Raw genomic sequence first — 17,714 nt, 5'->3', positions numbered from 1 at the left:
AAAATGAAAGAGTTTCAGAACAGGAACCAAACCTTGGAGATTCAGTAGCAAGCCTTGAAGAAAACTCTGACTGATTTAGCCAGAGAGGCATGTGTTGAGGATGTGTGCAGGGATAGAAAAATAAGAACTCAATAGTGGACACAGCAAGTTAAAGAGGTAGTGAAGGAAAAGAAGAACGCATATCAAAAGTTCCTGGCTAATAAGTCAGCTTGTTCTCTTAGAGAATACAGAGACAAATGTAAGAAAGCTAAACACTGTGTAAAACTAGCTAAACAAAAGTCATGGGAGGACTTTGGCAAGAACATAGAAAATAAATATCAAGAAGGTGGTAAGATATTCTGGAGGCTGTTGAATAAGCTTAGAAATGGAGGAAAGAGTGCTGTAAAAGGAGTTAGAGATGATAAAGGTGACATGAAAACAGGAGAAAAAGATATCCTTGAAATATGGAGTAATTACTTCGTAAAATTGCTAAATGAAACAAGCAGTGATAGCATAGTGGTAAAAAACACTCGACAGGCATACAGTCAGGAATACCTATCCATACTTTAAGTAGAAAAAACCATCAAAGGCTTGAAATGTGGAAAGGCAGCAGGAGTAGATGATATTCAACCAGAAATGCTTAAGTATGGTGGTATAAAAGTCTTACAGTGGCTGCACTACATAGTTCAGAAGGCCTGGACAGAGGGACGAATTTCTGATGATTGGAGTAGAGCTTTAATAGTACACATATACAAAATAGGAAATAAAACTGAATGTGAGAATTACAAAAGTATTTCCCTACTGAGTGTTCCTGGCAAGATTTATGCCAGTATAAATTTTGCCAGGAATATGGCAAGATTTATATGGAATATGGAATATGGGAATATAACTAAGATCTGTATTTAAGTTTTGTCGATCTGGAAAAGGCATATGACAAGGTGCCAAGAGAGAAGCTATTCAATACTCTACGGTTATATGGTATCAATGGGGCATTATATCAAGCAATACTTAGTCTTTATTTGAGACTTCTAACTAGCAGTTAGAATTGAAGGAAATACAGGAAAATGGTTTAATGTTAAATCTGGTGTCAGACAAGAATGTACATTATCCCCTCTGTTATTCATCATCTATATGGATCACATTATGAAGGAAAGTGGTATTAAACATGACATCAGAATCGGAGATGTTAATGTCAGCTCTTTGCTTTATGCAGACGATGTTATACGTCTAAATAAATCTGCTACAAGTTTGCAAGATTCCTTGACTAAATTGAATAACTATTGTAATAGATATGGCATGAGGGTCAGCAATAAAAAAAACAAAGACAATGAAAATAGGTAGAATCATTGAAAATGTCAACTGTGTTATGAACAGAGAACCTGTGGAACAAGTAAAACATTTCAGCTACTTAGGCATGATTTTTAGTGAAGATGGTAAATTAAATATGGAAATAGACAAGAATCAACAAAGCTGGTATGGTAGGAAGTCAGTTGAATAAATTCATATTGAATAAGAGAGAAATTAGTAGGAAAGCTAAATTAGCTGCAACTACAAGACAGTGTTCAAACCAGTTTTAACTTCTGAGATCTGAGAGCTGGATCAGAAGTAAAACACTTGACCAAAGACTAGAGACCGCAGATACGAGAGTCCTGAGAAAGATTAGAGGCATGAACAGATGGTATCAATGGCAATATCATATTAAAAACAAGGATATTAGGAAAAAACCTGACATTGTCCGCATCCAGGAATGCATTAACAGAGCTAATCTCAGGTGGTATGGTCACTTAAAAAGAATGGGCAAGGAAAGATTAGCAAAACAAATGTTCTCTACCAGGTTGGCAGGAAAATTACCCAGAGGAAGACCAAGATATGGATGGATTGATACGGTACAAAGTGCCTTAGACGATAGAAATATAAGATCTGATAATGTTGGAGTCTTGACAAGTAACAGACTGATTTGGAGAAAAATTGTAGATAGGAAGTTAGTAATGATGTAAATTTTTCATCTAGTACTATCATATCCTGTACACCCCTTGAGGGTAATGTCAGGAATTTGATGATGATGCTTTAATACAGTAAGAAATGCTGCACCTCAATTCTCACTACAGCAACACTACTAAAGTGAAATCATTTGTTAATGAATTTACACTGCATTATGAAACTTCATTCATCTGTGAATCAAACTTCACAGCTCAATGATTTTTTAACAGGAATTCTCTCTAAAAACTTTCAACTGTCCACCATTATCTCCAAGTCACTGGCTCAAAGGTGCCATCTAGTACCTTCAATATGATACACTGTATGTAACCTTTTCAGCCCAATTTGCATAACCTTATATTTTGCAGAATTAAATTGGTAATCATCATCTTTTGTCCACAATGCCAATTTATTTAAATCATCATGCTTAATACAGTATGAAATGCTGCACCTCAATTCTCACTACAGCAACACTACTAAAGTGAAATCACTTGTTAATGAATTTACACTGCGTTATGAAACTTCATTCATCTGTGAATCAAACTTTACAGCACAATGCTTTTTAAACAGGAATGCTCTCTAACAAACTTTCAACGTGATGCTATTTTTTGAGGTCTATGTAAGTCTATTATAATGAGAGGTGACTGTATCATGGGCCCTCTCATTGAGAGAGAGGGCCCATTTAGACATTCAATACTTAATATCCATCATATTTCTTCTTAAAGACATTTATTAAAGACACATTTCCAACATCTAATGGCCATTACAAGAATACCTAGATCTCACATGCTTTATAAAAATGTTCCAAGCCAGCCTCCAGGGATGATTCCCCCGCCCCCCCAGTCTTCTGCCAGAGTTGTACTTCCACCATCCATTCTTCTTCTTTCAAGCTTAATGGACCATTTAGGTCTAATGCTGCCTTCACTAGGTTTTGCCATCAATCTCTGTCATAAGCTACATCTGGTATAAAGTGTTCATCCAGCTGTTTTAAGTCTCCCATTACCACATCCATTCATTGTGTTTGGAGTCTTCCTGTGGATCTTGTCTTGTATATTTTATTTGTAAGAACTTGTTTGATTAGCTGGTCATCTGCCCTCCAAATGTTGCCATACCATTTGGATCATTTTGCTTCTTATAGGATGGGATGCTGGGTGTTAGAAACAGGTTTCATAGTTTCTCATTATGTCTTCATTTGTACAGTTCAGTATTTTGATTGTAAGATGGTCCAAATATTTTTCTCAGTACTTTTCTTTCAAATGTGATAAACTTTCTATTATCTCCTTTTTTGTTGTTGTTGACCATGTTTCACAATCATAGGTTAATTTCTGTTGTAGATAGCTCAAATAGTTTTTCTCTGGATCTTCTTGATAATATTCTAGACTTCAGGATTTGTAAAGCAAAATATTTACAACTGGTCTTCTTAATTCTCTCCTCTATCTCTTCATGCATATCACTGCAGCTGTTAATTCTTCCACCATCCATAAGATGCAAAATCTCTGCTTATACTATAAGATTCTTCCTTTAATTCGAAGGCAAGTTAGCCAATCTTACATGGAGGCAAGCAATCTTATCTCTTAGAAAAAAGTTTTTCATCCCATATATAAGCAAATCAACCAGAGAACGTATGCAATTTACAGGCAAATCTACTGGTGACTGGTAGATGGCCATTGTGAATAGATGGAGGATTAAGTAGTGAAGATAGTGGGTTGCAGATAGTGGAGTGCCTTCCCACAATGAGTTCTTGGACTTCTCAGGAGTCACATAGTAAAAATAAAAATTTGTTTATATCATATTTCCTCTCCTTCATCTATTTCTCGAACTATGAAGACCCCATCTATCCTCATATGCAGAACTTCATAGGCCAGTTATTATCTTGGTGTTACTCACTGCTGAATCTCTTCAACTGCCTCCCCATCTTCTTGGAACTCAGGTGCACATAGTAATTGAGATGTGGTCATATCGAAGCCTTGTAAAGTGGGAGAATAACTTCCTTATTCCTACAAGATTTGTAGGAATAAGGAAGTTTTGAGTTTTCTTTAATAATGCTGTTATTCAATACAATGGCTTATCCATCTTAGCAAATGTGATTCATAAACTAACTCATAGCCCAGAATAATCCCTAATGCCTCTGGTTTCAATGACTATATCCAAGAAATTTCCATTAATATAATACTCTGCCTGTAATGTTCTCTCTCTCTCCAAAATGCATAACTAGACATTTAGCAAATTGAACTGACATCTATCCATCTAACCAATCTATTCAAATCGGCTTGCAGGGATATTTGGATCATTTATCTTCTTTATCACTCTCCTTAACTTATCATTATCAGCAAATAAGTGAACATTATACTCAAGATCCTCCCCAACATCGTCTACCTCTATTCATTCATGAATTTCATTGCAGTCATCTAGAGAGCTAATGACTCTGCCTTGGAATATATATTTATTGTGTATCTGATGCTTTACTACATTTGCTAAGGTTATATATTCTTCTAGTCATTCTTCATTTTATTTGCTACATACACAGTAATAATTTCTTTTAGATTTCCTTGCTGTTTGGCTAACTTTTTTTTCATAATTGGATTTTGTTTCCTTACCATAACCATCACTTTTCAAGCCTGATCTTTACAGTATTCCAGAATTCTCATTATCACTCTTCTCATGATAATGGATTAACAATATCCTCTTTTTTGCAGCTCTTGCTATAATGTGTGACTCACCCATTTAGCTTCCATGTAATTAATCCTCCTAACTCTAGGCGGATGCAGTCAGATATATCTCCCTTTAGGCACATTTAACTCATTTCCATGTACTCATGATGCCTCTGCCATGCAGTTTCTCATGCCAATGCACTGCCTCAAATTGCTTTCTCAGTTTATTATAATCACCTGTCTTATGGTTATCAACATGCCTTTCTCAAAACTCTTCCATACATTGTCATCTTCCAAGTCAAAACTGCATAATTCCTCATACCAAACAGAAGCATAATAGTCCACTCATTTATAGACAGATTCTCAGATACTAATAATTCGTCCAATGTTCTTGTAACATGAGTTCCTTCTATCATGTGATCATTTGTGATGGAATCATCACTCCTATTATTCTGTGGTATGAGATACATAAGCATTACTCTTTTGTTTTTCATTTTTCACGTCACTCAAAATCTCCTTCATATACTGCCACTGGTTGGCGAGAGCGATCATGAGGTACTTGTTTGGGAAGTGATGAAACAAGAAAAGGTCACTGCCAAAAATGGATACATGTGGATGTATACAGCAGGTGATTATAGGAAGCTCTGTAATCAGCATCAGTGCGTTGGGTGGATGAGCTGAGTGGAAAAGATGTTGACAATGCATGGAAACTCACAAGGCAGTATTTGATAAAATACTGCCTTGTGAGTGATTGCATACCAAGGGTTAAGTGAGTATATGGAGTAGGAGTGAAATGGATGAACAGTGAAATCGAGTAAGCTGTGCTAGAAAAGAAAATGTTATGAAGGAGGTACAAGAGAGAGTTGGTGGTGATCAGGTCCATTAAGAGTATAAGGTGCAGGCTAGAAAGGTGATGAGCATGGTAAAGAAAGAAAAGGTGCAGTATGAGAAGAGATTGGCTGGCCAGGACAAGGTTAGTTCAAGGGATTTTTCCACTACATGGCAAGCAAGAGGAAGAATAACTATGGCAGATAAACATTGGTGAATAGTCATGGCAGCAGACTAAGAGCTGCAAAGGATATAGTGGAATTACGGAATGAGCATTTTATCAGCATATATCATACTGTGTAAATGGAGCCATGCAACATCTAAAAGAGAGGCAAGTATTAGAAGTGAAAGAATCAGAGGTGTATCAGATGTTGGTTGGGTTGGATGCTAATAATGCTGTAGGAATGGATGCCATATCGCCACATATTCTTAAGAAATGTGCATCACAGTTGGCTATGCCCTTGACCTGGTTATTTAATGAGTCTTGCGGTGGGTAGGATTCCTAAGGAGCAGAAAGAAGGCAAAATAGTGCCACTCAACAAGCATGGTTCTAAAACAGAAGTCTCCAACTATAGGCCAGTCTATATAACTGTGGTTGTGGTCAAGGTAAGGAATAGCATACAGAGTTGGGTTGATGGACATGGCATTCTTTATGATGGTCAGCATGGATATTTAAAGGGTAGATCCTGTTTAAGTAATTTACTTACATTTTATGATAAGGTGACAAGTGTGTTAGATAAGGGATAATCATATACAGTGATATTCTTAGACATTGCAAAAGTGTTAGATAGATTATCACATGATAAACTGTGTACAAGCTGTACAAGCAGGATAGGAATAGATAGAATATTGGTTAGATCAGTGCTTCCCAAACTTATGGATGTAAAGGACCCCTTTGGTAAAATTAAAATATTTCACGCCCCCCCCATCGAAAAAAAAAATCGTAATACAGACATATATTATTATAATATTCATTGTATTTATATTCGATGCAATTTATATTCAAGATTTTGCGTTTGTAAGCTTTTTCGTGCTATTTATCAATACCTCTGAAATGAAACTTATATGAATAAGCATATATTTACTAATATCCATTAAGCACCAGAATATGCAGGAAGCAAAATTTGTGAACCAACACCAACGTGTGATTTTCCATTAAAATATAAAAAATAACAAAAAAGAAATAATAAATAATAAAAATTAAATACATTTCTTTTAAGATTAAAAAAAAGAACTACTTGGTCTTAAAACATTTTAAATTTGTTTTCATTATTTCATCCCCCCTTAACAAAACTTGCAGCCCCAAAGGGGGACCATAGCCCACAGTTTGGGAAGCAATGGATGGATCAGAGATTGGCTCTATGAACAATAACATCATACTTGGAAATACACTTTTATTAATACAGACCAGTATTTTACAAATAAACATTTATTAAAACCTACCAGTTTCGCCAGCAAACTGTCTGGCTTTTTCAAGGTATTACGGAGATATGAAAGTAAATGCAAATTAAAAGGAACATAAAAAACGTTGTAAACCAAACTAGTATCTATCTATACCTTGAACATCATACTTGGTTGTATGATGGAGAAGCGTCTCAAAAACGGAGGGTAACCAGTGCTGTGACCTAGGGGATCTGTTCTCAGGGCACCTGCTGTTTAACTTGTTTGTAAATGATATATCATGTGGACTGACTGGCGATCTTCAGTTATTTGCTGATGATGCAAAGTTGGGAAGAATTATATGTAGCACGTTAATTCCCTTCAGGAAGATTTGAATAGACTTTTTACATGGACAAATGAGTGGGTTGTAGTTCTAATATCAATAAGTGCAAGGTGTTGCATTTTGGAGTGCAAAAATATAAGGCTGTGTGCTATATCGATGGTGCCGTATTGCAGGAAGTGGATGAGATTAGAGATTTGGGAGTGATGGTTGACAGTAGACTGAAGTTTAGAGGGCATATTGCTAGTGTTGCAAAGGGTGCACATTGTAGTGTTGCTATGATAAGAAGTACTCTAACGTGCAAGGATAAGGAAGTGGTTGTGCCACTGTGTAAGGCACTGGTCAGACCACACTTGGACTATTGTGCTCAGATCTAGTCACCTGACTTTCAATGTGATGTGGAGACATTGGAGAGGGTCCAGAGAAGAGTGATTAAGACAATATCAGGAGTTTGGAATGCTGGCTATGGAGAGGGGTTGAAGAGATGCGGATTGCAGAGTTTGGTGGATAAGAGGAAGAGAGGTGATATGATAAAGACATGATAGAAATATGATTAAGTTAGTGAGAGGATTTTATCAGATTAATCCAGAGGGTATTATATTATAAAAAGAGGAGAAGGTGAGAGAGGAAGAACCAGAGGTCATTCCTGGAAATTATGTACAAGTGTGGTGAGGAATAGTATACACAATGGCAGATTACTGATCCTCTTAAGGTAGGTAGGTATCTAAATTACATATAAAAGGTATTAATGCTTAGATATGGTAAAAGCATCAGAAGATCTATCTATAACTACAGTAGTAAGTCTATCTCCAATAGGGGAAACTGAACATAGAGTCTTCTCCTGGGATATTTTTTACATGAAGAATTGTCAGTGAATGAAACACATTACCAGAATGTGTTGTTAATGCAAGGAGTGCTAAGGATTTTAAGATTCTATATGATAAATATGTTGTCAGTTGAATGAACCTCCCACAATGGGTCTGTCAACTCCATGGAGGGTGTAATAATAATAATAATATTCTATCTCATATCATACATTTCTCCCTTCAAATCATTTGTTCCAACCAGACAATCATAAAGTATAATTAAAACTTATCTATTATTAGGAATAATAAAAGATTTTAACAGATTTTAAGTTTTCTTCTAGTACATGTAATAAAATCTATACTTAAATACACTAGCTTAGTTGTATTTAATGATTACAATATGCACTGACCATGAGATGAATCCTATGGCCTACTGTAGTAACACCTATATCTTTCAGATTTTCAGAGTTTAGTAATAATAACCGTTTACCACTGATATGCTGTTGGAGAAATAAAGCAGCATACTGTTCCAGATCTCGTGCAGTTGCTATAAGGAAAAAAATGACAACCTTACAATAGTAATCCACTCTACATATATAAAAGGATAAGCCAAAATTTGAAATGTTTTTATGTCACGTTTTTTGTCTCTTCGTTGTTTTGAGCTGGATTAAGCCGATAAGCTGAAATAGAAACGTTTTTATGTCACTTTTTTTGTCTCTTCACTGTTTTGAGTTGGGTTAAGCCAATTAAGCCAAAATTTGAAACGCTTCACGTCTAACAATGTGTTTGCCTTCATGGGACAACAATTTGGTGGACATTTCAAAACAATGGAAAACCGACTTACCAGCCCGGAACTTGAGGGGGTTGGGCGCAGTAGGTGCCAGATTCCCCCCCCCAGTGTGTGTGTGTGTGTGTGTGTGTGTGTGTATATATATAATATATTATGTACATAGAGCAACTTACAGGTTACCCATCCTCTTAAGGTAGGCAGGTATCTAAATTACATATAAAAGTATTAATGCTAAGATCTGATAATAGCATCAGAAGATTTATCTATAACTACAGTAGCAAGTCTGCCTCCAATAAGGGAAACTGAACACAGTCTTGTCCTGGGAGGATAGTCAACATCCAAAATTTTCAGTCAAAAAAGTGTTTATGTGGAACTACAAAGCTGGTGATTATGGCAAATGTAGGTGATTATGGCAAATTGAGAAAGGCAGTATAAGACTGCATACCCAGGGTCAGGAAGATAAACTGAGTAGGGATTAAGCGGATGATTAGCAATATAAAGCAGGAACTGCAAAACAGAAAGCATTGTGGAAATAATGTAAACAAAAAAGTGATCAGCATGCCCCTGAACATGCTGATCACCTTTTTGTTTATATTTCAGAGCATGTTAATCATGCTCCTGCTTAGAAAATTAGCTAAGCAGGCCAAAAGTAAACCCAAGAGAGTTTTTTTCACTACATAACAAATAAGAGAAAGAATAATTATGGAAAGATAACTTTATTCGGTGCAGAAGAAATAGTTCAGTTACTAAGTAATGACTTAGCAAGCATATATCATCCAGGAGGTAGCTTTGCAGTTACTGAAGTCACAGAGACTGATGTGAGAATTGAGGTGGATGAACTGGAAGTGCTTAACATATTGAAAAACATCAATGTGAATACCACAGTAGGTCTGGGTAGTATTTTTATTTTATTTTATTATGCTTCGTACTGATGGCAATGCCAGGTCACCAGTGTACCCTGCAGGGACCCCTTAAAGAAATAACTTTAACATCACTCTTGGATAAACCAAGCAGAGACAAGTCTCTATAACTCGCTGCACTCCACACACTGTTTAGAGAGATGGTGGTGCTGGTAAAATGAGGAGCCGCCCCAAACTCCTCTTCTATTTGCCTGGCAAGATCAGCATTTTGCTCGTAGTACTGGACCTTGCTCTCATGGCAATAGGTAAGTGAGTGCTCAGTACCCACTAAATGAGCATCAATTACCCAGACACCACCATCTTTCCTCATTACAATATCTGGCTTTCTAATGCCAAAAGTGGTTCTATAGTGTGGTTCAACTATGGTCTCCCAACCTTTGTTATTAATTAAAACAGTTAGCCAATATGGAGACCACAGCATCATGTTTCTTCACACAAACACCATTGAGAAATATGTGACAAAGTCTCGGTGTAGAGGCAGCCAGCCCCACAACTAATGTCATCACTGCCCCATCGGGCTGCACGGCCCTGGTAGGCAGGTCATTTATTCTAGTCCTTATTAAATCAACAAACTCAAAGCCAGGAAGTAATCTGGTTTCATCACATACCCATCGATGTTGCGGGGGTATGAAGTGTGACTCTGCTAATGAGGTGCCGTCTATAGCACTGTAAAGCAATGATGCCCATCTCTTATACTCATCTCTTGCTGTCTCAATCTGGGAGCCCTGATACCAGGTTCATCCTTTCACACATCTAAAGTCCTTTTGGATAATCGGGCTATGGAAAGCCTTTCTACAGACAGGAGAGGATGAAACTGCAAGTTTTCCTATTCTAGGTAAGCAGAGTCGTGGAATCAACTACCTTAGTGATGGAACCCTCCTTCACTCGAGCATGGAAGTATGCTACTGAGGTGTCTGGCAGTAATTGGAGCCATGATCTAACGGCAGCATGAACAGCCCTATCCATTCGGGACAGTACTGAGACATATGTCCTACAAAGAACCAGCTTATGGTAAAATCAAGGTAGGAGATAATAGTACAGAATAAGGAACCTTTGCTGGGGCTTAAGAGGAGCTCACCTCAAAGCAGTAAACCCAGACTCTAAGGCAGAAGGGACCGAAGACTATGTTCACTCCCCCTTTGGGGTGAACATAACACCAAGGTATCTCCAATCCTCTAGGATGGTCAAAGCATGCAATGGCCTTGTGTGCAGGGAAAACTCTGTACTCTCAACCTTTATCTTTTTGTCATGACCTGAAGGGATAAGAGTTAATGAACAGGACTTCTCAACATTAACGTTCAGGCCTCTAATATGAAAAAAGTCAACTGCCCGGTCAAAGAATTCCTGCAAGCCTACCTTTGTAAAGGCTACGAGAATAAGGTCGTCAGCAAAGGCCATAGCATTAAAGAAAGAGGCACCTAGAGAGTAACCAATATGGTTAGGAAGAGAGCGAAGAAACTCATCTATGATGCAGTTGAAGAATAAAGGGGGGGATAGAGGGTCAACCCTGATGAACACCCCACACCGTGGGTATTGCGGTCACACAGGCCCCTGTCGTGATAGAGATGGAGCCACCTATATAAAGCTCCATAACATAGATAAGGAAAGGTTCTGGACATCCAGCAACAGATAGTGCTCTAAGGATAGCAGGAGGGGAGATGCAAAGGCCTTTTGGAGGTCCAGGGATGGCATGTATAGAGGCTTAAGGCGGTGTCGGGAATCCGAAAGAAGAGAGGAAAGGAGGTAAATGTTCTTGGCACAGCCATCCGAAGGGATAAAGGATCATTGCCAATAGTTGTGCTGTACAAATTGCTGCAGTCGTCTAACCAAAATCTTGTGTAAATGTCTAAGAATTAAGAGATATAGTAATAGGCCTATAGTCTGAAGCATGTGTGGAGATTTCCTTCTTGGGAATAAAAATAGTTCTTGAAGCACAGAGATATGGTGGAGTCACTCTTGTAGAAAGAAGAAGATCTAATAAGTCTTGTAGGATAGCAAGAGGCACCTTCCAAAATCTTAATGCAGGAAAACTGTCTGGTCAGAGGCAGATGAATCTGCAGGGAAAGCTGATTTATTTTTCTTGAATTAATATGGGACCGTAGAGCTGTGAGGCAGGAATAGACTGTGATACTGTGGGCGAATCATTCCCAGAAAAATGCGGAGGTGGAGTGGAGAAGACCAAACTCCATGAAGTTTCATACTGTTCTTCCAGAGGTGGAGGGGAAGCACTATCTAAGATGGTTTTTGGCACACATTCCTCTGTTTTTCTTATAGAGGGCCTGTGTTAATGTACAGGTCCTCTTCCTCTGTTTTCTCTTGGACACGACTACGGGTGGGTAGGGATGAGGCCATTGATGATGATGAGGCATCCGGTGTTGAGAGAATTCCTTCTGAAGGTAGCAATTCAAGTGATCCTCAACATCTTGTTTCATTAGGTGGGCAATGATAATTTCTTGAAGAGAACTATGGCTATCTATCTGGGAAAGAGGAGACTTATCCAGGTAAGATGCTAATCTGGAAATCAAAGCTCCCTCAGCCAAATCAAAGGGTAGCCTATGAGACTGGTGGATGGAAGGAGAAACTGAAGGGACAGGAGGTACAAAGGTATTGCCATCCCTTCCCTAGATGGATGTTAAGTCAGTTCCTGAACCAGCTTCTTATAGCTGGCCTTTCTTTTATGGCATCAAGCAATCTATGTTGAAACACCTTAGCAAAGGCTTCATTAATGTTCTTTATACCTGAAGCCAACAACTGGATCTCATGAGTGGCTAGAATCTTTTCCTCTTCAGCAATCCAACATGCTTTCACACGGTCAGTGCAAATAGCAACATTTGCCTCAACAGGATGTTTGGAAGTACGATGTACTCCAAGGCCTACTGCAGTGAAAAATGCACGAATGCAGTCAGGGCAGACAAAATGTCTCAAAGCCAGAACTGACAGGCCACTGGAAGGTTGCTGTCTCTCTCTAATAGGTTATGGAATATCCACAATTATTATAATGGTGATTCTTCTTTTTCTTCAAGATGCTGCCGGGATGGGTGAGTGACATGCCATCAAAGACATCGCAGATCTCGGGATCTACTCTTGAGAAGTAGATCTCACTTTCTCTTGAGAAAGTGAGAACTAGCAGTGCCTCTGATGAAGGTGTTTAGTTTAAATCTCAGATCTGGCAAAGTTCTAATGAGTGGAAAGCAGGTAAGATAGTGCTATTCATAAAGTGGCTCCAAAACAGAAGTAGCAAATTACAGACCAATTAGTATTTCTGGAGTGGTGGTGGTTAAAGTATTGGAAAATTGGTTAAAAGTAAAATTCAGGAATGAGTAGATATAAACATAATACTTTATAGTGGGCAGTATGGCTTTGTAAAAGTGAGGTCCTGTCTAAGTAATTAATTCACATTTTATAATCAAGTGACAGCAGAATTAGACAATGGAAATGGCTACAGTATGATGCTGCTGGACTTTGCAAAGGCATGTGACAGAATACCGTGTGGAAAATTCTTATATAAGTTGAAGCAAATGGGAATGGATGAGATTGGTGGCTGATGGACATAACAGGGTAGTGTATGGTGAAGTGGAATCAAGGTGAATGAGGGTGACTAGCAGATTGCCCCAGGGCTCTGTACTAGGATCATTACTCTTTAATTTGTACAATAATGATCTACAGAAGATCTGAGTAGAATTTTACTTTTAACCAATTTCATATTCAGTTGTTTGCTGATGATGCAAAACTGGGAAGGGCAATAGTTGATAAAGATGATATAGATATCTTGCAGGATGATTTAAATAAATTGGCATTGTGGGCAAAGGACAATGGTTGTCAATTTAATGTTGTAAAATGTAAGGTAATGCACTTTATGATGAAAGGATTATGTAGTGCATATCATAATTGATGGTACTAGATTACAGGAAATTGATGAGGATAGGGATCTGGAGGGGGAAGGATATTCTGAATTTCAAATCTCTATCCAGAAGATATAAGAGTTGGCAAAATAGGCTATGATTTGACCACACACATCAATGACTGGGCACAGATTTGGTCACCTGCATTTCTAGGGGACCGGAAGGTGGTGAAGAGAATGACCAATCTTGTGACAGGTCTGTGAGGATAGACTGAAGGCGTGTGGGTTGCAGAGTTTGACTAAAAGGCAGAAGAGAGGGGGGGGGGGGGACATGGAAACTTATAAATTACTAAAGGGATTCTAAAAGACTGACAGAAAATAATTTTTTTTAATACATGGGGAAAACAAGAGATCACTTGGAAGTTATCTAATAGTGTGGTTAGTAAGGGTGTGTAGACTAGGATATTTACTTTAAGAGTGGGAATGAGTGGAATAGACTGCCAGAGGTGGTTGTGAGCAATCCAACAGTGAATAAATCTAAGGAGATGTATGATAGGTATGTGTTAATGGATAGTTTGGGTTTCCTTTAATGGGTCTTTTGATACCATGGAGTACCAGTATAAACAATAATAATAATAATACTAAGTAAAGGGGATAAAAATCCCTTATTGTTTTTCAGCCAGTATGCGAAACTCGAAGATCAAAAACTACGATCTAAACGTTTCATGTCGACGAACTGTCAGCAGATCCAAGCGTAAGTGATCACTTGGTAGTGCCACACCAAGGCAACTCGATGCAAAGGTGGAGCAAGCTCCCTCACTATTCTTGATATTTTCTCATAATGTAAAAACACACAGCTCCTAGGAGATGTAGTACTGCTTTACATTATGAGGAGAGGTCACTACCCAGACCGGTTTCAACCTTTTTTGAGGTCTCATCAGTGAGTAGCTAGACCTAGAGATATCAAAGTTTAAGTGAAAAGAACTTACATATAGCGAAGGTATGCAAGTTCTTTTCACTTAAACTTTAATATCTCTAGGTCTAGCTACTCACTGATGAGACCTCAAAAAAGGTTGAAACCGGTCTGGGTAGTGACCTCTCCTCATAATGTAAAGCAGTACCACATCTCCTAGGAGCTGTGTGTTTTTACATTATGAGAAAATATCAATAGTGAGGGAGCTTGCTCCACCTTTGCATCGAGTTGCCTTGGTGTGGCACTACTCAGTGGTCACTTACGCTTGGATCCGCCGACAGTTCGTCGGCATGAAACGTTTAGATTGTAGTTTTCGATCTTCGAGTTTCGTATACTGGCTGAAAAACAATAAGGGATTTTTATTCCCTTTACTTATCAACCTCGCCAGAAAAAATAGCTGTTTGGCTTTTCATCTTAATAATAATACTACTTCATAGTATGAGAGCACAACAACAAATGTGATGGATCCATTAATTTCATAATAGTGTTAAATAAAATATTATCAGTGTGACTATCATTTTCTGTTATTATATTTAAAAAGCTAATAAAAAGTTTTTTTTTACTAAAAATGTTTTCAAGTGAGTTCAAATGTAAACATACAGCATGTGAGCATAATTAACATTATTTGACTTTGTTCTTGTATCTGTATTATGCATTAACTTGCTTCTCTATTCTTTCATCATGAAAGGATTATAAATTATCTATTAGACCAAGGTGTTATTAGCTAGCTATCTAAATTTCCCTGTTTATTTGAATTAATTGAAAGTTCTGTTTCTTAACAAGACACAAAGATAAAATTAAATTAAACAATCAAAATTATAAGAAGAGAACAATTTATGCTGTGTGTGTTAAATAAAAATTAAGCCATCAAAAGTCTGAAATGTGGAAAGGCAGCTGGAGTAGATGATATTTGACCAGAAATGCTCAATTATGGAGGTATAAAAATTTTACAGTGGCTGCACTGCATAGTTCAGAGGGCCTGGACAGAAGGCCAAGTTTCCAATCACTGGAGTAGAGCTCATAGTACCCATCTATAAAAAAAGAGAATAAAACTGAATGTGAAAATTATAGAGAAACTACAGTGAAAATTACTTGCGAAATGATCTTCCTTTCACAATTCTTCTCCAATCCTTGGGAAGGATTGTAGAAGGGAAGCTTGGCGAAGAACAAGCTGGATTCAGGCCAAATAGAGGCTGTCAGGATCAGATTTTCATTTTACAACAAACAGTTGAGAAGTCAGGACTCTCATATCCTGAGAGTCCTGAGAAAGATTAGGGACATGAACAGATGGCATCAATGGCAATATCATATTAAAAATGAGGATATTAGGAAAGAACTTGATATTGTTAGCATCCAGGAATGTGTTAGAGTCACTTAAACAGAATGGGAGAGGAAAGATTAGCAAAACAAGTGTTCTCTGCCAAGTTGGCAGAAAAAGACCCAGAGTAAGACTAAGATATATAGGTGGATTGATACGGTAAAAAGTGACTTAAAAGATAGAAATATAAGATCTGACAATGTTGGATCCTCGACAGGTAACAGATTGATTTGGCAGAAAACTGTAGATAGGAAGTTAGTAATGATGTAAATTTCTCATGTAGTACTATCATGTCCTGTATACCCCTTGAGGGTAAATGTCAGGAATTTGATGATGACGATTAATAGTACATTAAGTGACACTCACAACATATATCCTGAATTCATTGTAAGATAAGCCTAACATGCCTATATCAGTCTGACTGCTGAGTGAGATGTGGAAGGCTGTTGGTTGGTTGGTTTATAGTTTATTTGGCACAAAAACTACAATGGTCATACTGCACCATACTAAAGGTTACAACATTAGCATTTACAGAAAAATAGTTTCACAAAGCAACATCTCTAGGTAAACAGAACTGCTGCAGAGGGCACAGCAACACACAAGGTCAGAGGTTATTACAGTAGTGCAAAAATAGTTAACAATATAAGTCATCATCATCATCAAATTCCTGCCATGTACCCTCAAGGGGTGTACAGGATATGACAGTACTACATGAAAAAATTACATCATTACTAACTTCCTATCTACAATTTTCCTCCAAATCAGTCTGTTACTTGTCAAGACTCCAACATTATCAGATCTTATATTTCTATCGTCTAAGGCACTTTGTACCGTATCAATCCACCTATATCTTGGTCTTCCTCTGGGTCGTTTTCCTGCCAACCTGGCAGAGAACACTTGTTTTGCTAATCTTTCCTCTCCCATTCTATTTAAGTGACCATACCATCTGAGATTAGCTCTGCTAACGCATTCCTGGATGCTGACAATGTCAAGTTCTTTCCTAATATCCTCATTTTTAATATGATATTGCCATTGATGCCATCTGTTCACGCCTCTAATCTTTCTCAGGACTCTCATATCTGCGGTCTCTAGTCTTTGGTCAAGTGTTTTACTTCTGACCCAGCTCTCAGATCCATAAGTTAAAATTGGTTTGAACACAGTCTTGTATACAGCTAATTTAGTGTTCCGACTAATTTCTTTCTTATTCCATATGAATTTATTCAATTGACTTCCCACAATACCAGCTTTGCTGATTCTGTTGTCTATTTCTATATTTAGTTTACCATCTTCAGTAAAAATTGTGCCTAAGTAGCTGAAATGTTTTACTTGTTCCACAGGTTCTCCATTCACAACACAGTTGACATTTTCAATGATTCTGCCTATTTTCATTGTCTTTGTCTTTTTATTGCTGACCTTCATACCATATCTATTACAACAGCTATTCAATTTAGTCAGAGAATCTTGCAGACTTGTAGCGGATTTATTTAGAAGTATAACATCATCCGCATAAACCAAAGAGCTGACATTAACATCTCCAATTTTGATATCAGGTTTAATACCACATTCCTTCATAATGTGATCCATATAGATAATGAATAACAGAGGGGATAATGTACATCCTTGTCTCACACCAGATTTAACATTAAACCATCTTCCTGTACTTCCTTCAATTCTAACTGCTGACTCACAACTCAAATAAAGACTAAGTATTGCTTGATATAATGCCCCATTGACACCATACAACTGCAGCGTATTGAATAGCTTCTCTCTTGGCACCTTGTCATATGCCTTTTCCAAATCGACAAAACTTAAATACAGATCTTTGTTATATTCCCATGCTTTCTCGACTATTTGTCGTAAAGTGAAGATCTGATCCTGACAGCCTCTATTTGGCCTGAATCCAGCTTGTTC

General features: G+C 37.6%; 1 protein-coding gene across 2 annotated transcripts in view; it reads right to left on the bottom strand.

The window, feature by feature from the left end:
• The window catches only part of LOC150105457 (mitogen-activated protein kinase kinase kinase 20-like), a 346,847-nt gene that overhangs the window by 67,758 nt on the left and 261,375 nt on the right, over positions 1–17,714 (bottom strand). For both annotated transcript variants that reach the window (XM_090394158.1, XM_090394159.1), the window contains exon 15: positions 8,372–8,508. In XM_090394158.1, coding sequence (XP_090250284.1) covers positions 8,372–8,508 — 137 coding nt within the window. The remainder of the gene's footprint in view (positions 1–8,371; positions 8,509–17,714) is intronic.

Source organism: Typopeltis vanoorti, chromosome 6 (genome assembly GCF_054136105.1).
Source record: "Typopeltis vanoorti isolate ZY-2024b chromosome 6, IOZ_Tvanoo_1.0, whole genome shotgun sequence".
In the NCBI taxonomy this organism is placed as follows: Eukaryota; Metazoa; Arthropoda; class Arachnida; order Uropygi; family Thelyphonidae; genus Typopeltis; species Typopeltis vanoorti.
The sequence above is the reverse complement of the archived record's forward strand: the minus strand, read 5'-3'. Positions and strand labels throughout refer to the sequence as shown.